The 6389-nt window shown below is 42.3% G+C and overlaps 1 protein-coding gene across 1 annotated transcript in view; it reads left to right on the top strand.

Annotated features, from left to right (window-relative positions):
• The window catches only part of LOC119298780 (putative ankyrin repeat protein RF_0381), a 6372-nt gene extending 953 nt beyond the window's left edge, over window positions 1-5419 (top strand). Inside the window, exons 3-12 of the mRNA XM_037576075.1 lie at window positions 116-295; window positions 386-520; window positions 2317-2456; window positions 2603-2692; window positions 2848-2964; window positions 3586-3738; window positions 3900-4001; window positions 4488-4658; window positions 4808-4887; window positions 5083-5419. Coding sequence (XP_037431972.1) covers window positions 116-295; window positions 386-520; window positions 2317-2456; window positions 2603-2692; window positions 2848-2964; window positions 3586-3738; window positions 3900-4001; window positions 4488-4658; window positions 4808-4887; window positions 5083-5110 — 1196 coding nt within the window. The 3' untranslated portion in view covers window positions 5111-5419. The remainder of the gene's footprint in view (window positions 1-115; window positions 296-385; window positions 521-2316; window positions 2457-2602; window positions 2693-2847; window positions 2965-3585; window positions 3739-3899; window positions 4002-4487; window positions 4659-4807; window positions 4888-5082) is intronic.
• The last annotated feature ends 970 nt before the right edge of the window (window positions 5420-6389 follow it).

Raw genomic sequence — 6389 nt, forward strand, 5'->3', positions numbered from 1 at the left:
CACCGTCCGGTGGAAAAAAAGGCGCCTTTTTTCTTTTGGGGGTTTCTATTTCTTCCTCCCGCGCCGCCGGCCAAGTACTGATCTGTTCCGCGTTCGATTTCTGGCCGCGTTGCAGAGATCGCCGGGAAGCTGGACCGCAAGGGGAAGGCGGGGGAGGAGGCCACGGTGGCCGCCACCACCTACCGCGGCATGAACGCGCTCCACGCCGCCGTCGGGGGCCAGGGCAAGCTCGCCGCCTGCCGCTACCTCGTCGAGACCGTCAGGATGGACGTCAACATGTGGGACTCCTCCCCAAGTAAGCACTCTCCTCCCTTCTTCGCATCCAACACAGCAGCATTGCTCAATCAACTGTATGTGCCTAATCTTGCGCTACCTGGTGGGACAGGCAAGAAGACGCCGCTGGAGCACGCCGTGGACGGCAACAACCTGCCCGCCCTCAGGTACCTCCTCGACCATGGCGCCGATCTCAACCAGGAAGAGGACGACGGCGACACTGTCCTTCATCACGCTGCAAGGAAAGGTACCATACCACCACTAACTCTGCCACAAACGCTTCCTTGCTACCTTCAACACTTGCTGCTTTATTTCTAGTCATACACATTTCTGTTCAGGGTTTCCCCCATAATTACCTGGATTCTGAGCTCTACAAGTGAGCATGTGTGTTTTGTTACACTCTGCTATTTTTATCCTAGCAACTGTGTTCATCCAGAAATACTGTAGCCATTACCAAGTGGTCAGCTTGGTAATTAAGCCATCAACAACAACAAAAATTGCAATCAAAGAAACACTGTAGCCATTGAAGCTTGTTCATCCAGAAATTTTACATTACATGCATTGTGCTACAGTGGCCGTTCAAACTTGTTAAACAACCTTCTGTTGTTGTTCCTGTAATTTTCTGATTTGCCGCATTGTTGGTTTTGCTCTTTCTGTCTTCAAACTTGATGGGTCAAACATATCCTTTGTTTGCATGTTATCATCACTATGATCTTCAGTTTTTCATACACTGTGATCTTCAGGGAGGTGTGATCTTCGGTTTTCCATTTCGTACAGATCAAACCATAGCCTGGTCATGCACGCTTCGCACGTGTCCATCAGCTTGTTCATATTAGTTGCTTGCTTCTACACATTTTGTGGGTCTTTGTCACTGTCATGACATCAATTGTTACCTCGTCGTGTTTCTATTGTAGCCGCTGAAACTTATTCATCAAGAAACGTTCTAGTTGAAACTTGTTCATGCAAAAATGTTGCATTACATTAATTGTGCTATTGTTGTTGTTCCTAGCTATGATTTCTCAAGTGTAGCATTGTTGGTTTTGCTCTTTTTGTCTTAAAACTTAATGGGCCAAAGATCCTTTGTCTGTATGTTATCATCACTATGATCTTCAGTTTTTTCATACACTGTGATCTTCAGGCTGCATCAAAGTATATTACTGTGATCTATCTGCTCAGAACTTGGTTGCCAGGGACGCCTTGTTCGTCTATTATGATCGTGGCCATCAGTTTTCCATATACTGTTTTTTTTATCTTCAGTGAGGTGTGAAATTGTAAAGTTGCTGCTTTCTAGAGAAGCCAAGTAGCCAACTCAGAACAAACTTGTTACACTGTGCTATTTTTATCCTAGCCAAACTTGTTCATCCGGAAATTTTAGATTACATTGTGCTATTATGGCCATTCAAACTTGTTCAACAACCTTCTGTTGTTGTTCCTACAATTTCTGAATTGTAGCATTGTTGGTCTGCTCTGTCTGCTCAAAACTTAATTGGCCAAAAGTCCTTTGTTTGTACGTTATAACTGTGATCTTCAGTTTCCCATATACTGTGATCTTCAGGGAGGAGTGATCTTCAGTTTTCATTTGGTATAGGTCAAGTTATCAAACCATAGCCTGGTTTTAAAGACTTCACACGTGGCCATCAGCCTGTTTGTATTACTTGCTTCTATATATCTTGTGGGTCTTTAGTCATCACTGTCATGACATGAACTGTTACCTTGTTGTATTTTTATTCTAGCCACTGAAACTTATTCATCCAGAAATATTGCTGCCAATGAAACTTGTTATCCAAAAATCTTGCATTGCATTGTGCCATTATGGCCATTCAAACTTGCTCGCGAAGACCTTTTATTGTTCTTCCTAGCTATGATTTCTTATTAAGTGTAAATTTGTTGGTTTGCTCTATCTGCTCAAAACATGTTTGGCGAAATATGGCTTGTTTGTATGTTAGTGTGATGTATCTGCTCAAAACTTGGTTGCCAAAGATGGCTTGTTTGCCAATTATGACTGTGATCACCAGTTTTCCATATACTGATTGTTGTCTTCAGGGAGGTGTGAAATAGTAAAGTTGCTGCTTGCTAGAGGAGCCGACGTTAACGGCAGCTCAGAGCACGGGACACCACTCCATCTTGCTGCTGTTAAAGGGCATGAGAGCACTGTGGAGGTTCTGTTGGAACACCATGCAGATGTAATGTGCTTGTACCCTTTTTTTTTCTCTATCTGCTGACCCAACTTATGTTGCATTTGCTTTACTTGAAAGTAGTTGTCTCAAGGACCTGCCATTAGCCCATTACTATGGCATGCAAATGTTTATGACAGTCTTGTTTTTTACAGGTCAACAAGGTTGTGACTTCTAATCTAGTAACACCTCTAAAGGCCGCATTGCTTAGTGCTTCCACGCCTTGTGTGAAGTTATTGGTTCAGGTATGGAATTGTCTACTAATCTGCTTTTCCTTTCAAGATGTGCTTATCTATGAGTAACTACTGATGTTACGGTTGCTCATATCTGTTCTGATCTTCAATTTATATGGAGAGACTATATGGTTATCTACTGATCTTCCGCATGTACATTTTGGTAGGCTGGAGCTGATGTGAATGATGTCAGCAATTCCTTGGCAAGAGCTGCAAGCGAAGGCTTGACTGAATGTGTTAAGTGCTTGCTGGAGGCTGGTGCAGACCCAAATCGTCCTGATGAGGTGACCTTGTCTCTTGTTTTCCACACAACAACGTTTTGAGCTGATTGACTTGGTAGTTCTAGTACTTATAGTTTCTGCAAAATATGGTAGTACAAGTATGTATGTAATGGGAACGAAGGTGAAAGTGAAGTATAGTTTCGTACAAAAAAATATGCTTGAGTTTTAAAGCATTTGGGAATCAATTGAATGGGCTGGTTTTGAATTAAGATACACTTGTTTCTCAGTCTCTGTGGTAGGAGTATATGATTAGTTTGACTACTATCAGTTGCCTTTTAACACAAGCCTGTTAATGTTTTACCTAAAAAATGCCTGTTGATGTTTCCTTTTCCATTTGTCATATATTTTCTTTGTGTGGTCAGATACACACAGAAAATTATAGGATACTTCCTTGGCCTGTCTTAACGGTACTAAACTAATAGCTGGGATAGAAACAAGAAGTACAAGCTGCATTCTAGACTACTAACTTTGTTAGGCATTTTTAACGCTTGTATTATAACATCTTTTTCGTGTCGTTGAATTGGCGAGCATAGTGATTCTTAGATTACCAAGGAACCATTCCCTTGTCTTTCTTTTTTGAATCTTCAGTATTGCTTAATAAACTTTCTTCTGTTGCTCTGACAGTGTGGTAGATTCCCGATAGAGTTAGCTGCTGTGTATGGTACAAGGGAAGACGTTGAGCTTCTATATCCTGTCACCTCCCCAATTCCAACTGTGGCAGACTGGAGCATTGATGGGATAATTAATCATGCCAAACTGGAGAGGATGCAGCTGCAGGTATGCCACTGTGGCGAAAATAAGTGCCATTCCTCAATGAGAAAAACATTTAGATGTATATTATTGTCCTTTGAATGCATTAAATCCTCAGTCAGTTGCTATATAATGTCGCACACATCGGAATTTCAAATGTATGACTAAAGTTATCTGAATTTGCTCAGGATGAGGATGTTCTTAACACAAGGAAGTCTGACCTGAAACGAAAAGGGGATGAAGCATTTGAAAAGCAGGATTACACAAGTGCATCAGAGTTCTACACACAGGTACAGTTTTCTGCTGGTCTACATTTTTTAAAGTTAATCTGTAAAAGTTTGAAATGTGAAATGTTCTACATGCAGATACATTTAATAAAGTTAACCTGTTAAATGGCTAGTATCAGCATCATCATCTCCTTGGATGTAGCTTACTGTCTGAAGTGTAAACCACAAAACCAGCGAGTAACCTATTTTACAGGAGAATTACTGCAGAAGTTGCAATGACAAACAAATGACATGAAGTATTAATTCTTGCATAGGCCTTGGATAAGTGCAGGCATACAACACATGCCTCTTTTGAGTAGATATTATCTTCCTGAGTTATTTTGATGATTCAGTACGATGTTGTGGCCGGGTCCGTATTAATCTGCGATGATGTGTCTGCCCTTTATTTGCTATCCATTTGCAAATTTATTTTATCTCTTGGAAGAATTTGCTATTATAACTTCAGTCGGTATATATGTTGACACATGCATGCTGCTTGGTTGGGCGCAGGCACTGAAAGTTGATCCTTCTGATGGCAAGATGCTCGCGAGCAGGAGCCACTGCTGGCTTCAGCTTGGCGACGGACAGAAGGCTTTGGAGGATGCAACCAGATGCAAGAGGAGGTGCCCGGAGTGGGCGGAGGCCCGCCTTCGCCGAGGACAGGCTCTGATGCTGCTAAAGGTGCACTTTCTTCTTCTTTTTGGAGACCAAAGCATTTATACATTTTTTGTTTGTTTGTTTGTTTGAGAGTAGAATTTTTGCATTCTGATAAGTACTACTGCTTTCATCTGGTCTGCCGTCGATCTGAACTCCGTGTCCATTTCTTCCAGGACTATGAGAAAGCTTGCGAGGAGCTGTCGGGCGGCGTGGAGCTGGACCCCGAGAACGATGAGATGGACAAATTGTTCTGGTATGTAAGGAAGAGACCCCCACCATTTACCCACTCCTGTCGTCGAGGTGACAGAAATGCACTCCATATATATGTGGTTTGTGCAACATACATGTACTAGATCAGAAGCATGGTTGCCTTGTCAAATTGACTGACTGGTTGTGCTAGCTGAGTGGTTGGTTATGTTTGATGATCTGATGGGCTTGTTCTTTTCAGGGAGGCGATGGAACTGAAGAAGAAGTGATGCCTGCCCGCGCGTCGCGAAACCGAAGCCCTTCTTCTTTTTGCGTTTTCGTAGATGGATGGTTAGAGACCCTCTTAGTCAGTAGTGCCTTCATTTTGCTAGCTTGAAACAATGACTCAATGTGCCATCTTGGTGACGATCTTAAGACTCTAGAACTCAGAGCTGTAGTTAAGTAGGTTATCTATCACTGGCAGCTTTTGGCAAGTTGTGCTGTGCCCATGCAACAACATTTCTACTCTCACTGCATCATCCGGTTTGTGAGAGGACAGTGGATGGTAATGGATTGAAATTTGGTGGATTTTCTGTTGAGATGTGCTTGGGTAATGCAGATGATTGTGATGATGATATGCAATTTGTTTGGGCCTTCCTTACGTTTACATGATATATATATAGTAATGCTTCCTTTAACTTTTCTATAAAAAAATAAAGTTTTTTTTGTTGCTGGGACAGAGTTTTAACCACACGATCTTTGATCCAATGGCAAGGATCCCTAAACCGCCTCTCCCACCGTCGCCGCGCTAATGACCCAAAACAATTTGCTCGCCCCCATGCCTCTCCTTCATACTAGTCGTGAGAGAGCCTGCTTGCCCTGCTTTTCTTCCCATCTTTGGCGACGATGTTGTGCTCCCATCTGTTGTCACCGTGAAATAATGTGTTCCCATACTTTGAGCATTGATACGCTCAACAATATACAAGATGTATGTCATATAAAGTACACCGTAAAATTCATATTTTAAATTGGTTTGTAACTCATACATTTGTGTCTTTTGAGGTGGAATTTGTGAGTTAGCACGTCCGGTGAAAAGGGGGGCAATAACAGGATTTTGATAACCAAAATGCTCGCTGGGAGAGCATTGTAAATTGAGCATTTTCCATGGCAATGCATATTGTTTGAGGATGGCAAATTTTCTTAGCAAGGATGAGAGCACAATCGAATGTTTTCCAAAAGAAAGGGAAGTGTTAAAAATCTGACGTTTGATCTCAGGACTTGAACCCTAGTGGGCTGGGATACCACTATCCCTCTAACCATCCAACCACAGGTTGGTTCACTTGAGTATGGTATGTTGTTTGTAGTATTTATTCAATCGAAGAGTATGTACGTGTAGTATGTAGTATATAAGAATGTTTAGAGCAACTCTAGCACACCCCGCAAAATAACCATCAAAATACGGGTCGGTGCGGAAAATCCCGCTCGAACAGACCCCGCAAACGTGGCCGGCCCGCAAAAGAATTTGAGGGGCGTGGCAAAATCTCGGTGTAAGGGCATATTTATCCCTTA

The sequence above is a fragment of the Triticum dicoccoides genome, chromosome 5A (genome assembly GCF_002162155.2).
Source record: "Triticum dicoccoides isolate Atlit2015 ecotype Zavitan chromosome 5A, WEW_v2.0, whole genome shotgun sequence".
Classification (NCBI taxonomy): domain Eukaryota; kingdom Viridiplantae; phylum Streptophyta; class Magnoliopsida; order Poales; family Poaceae; genus Triticum; species Triticum dicoccoides.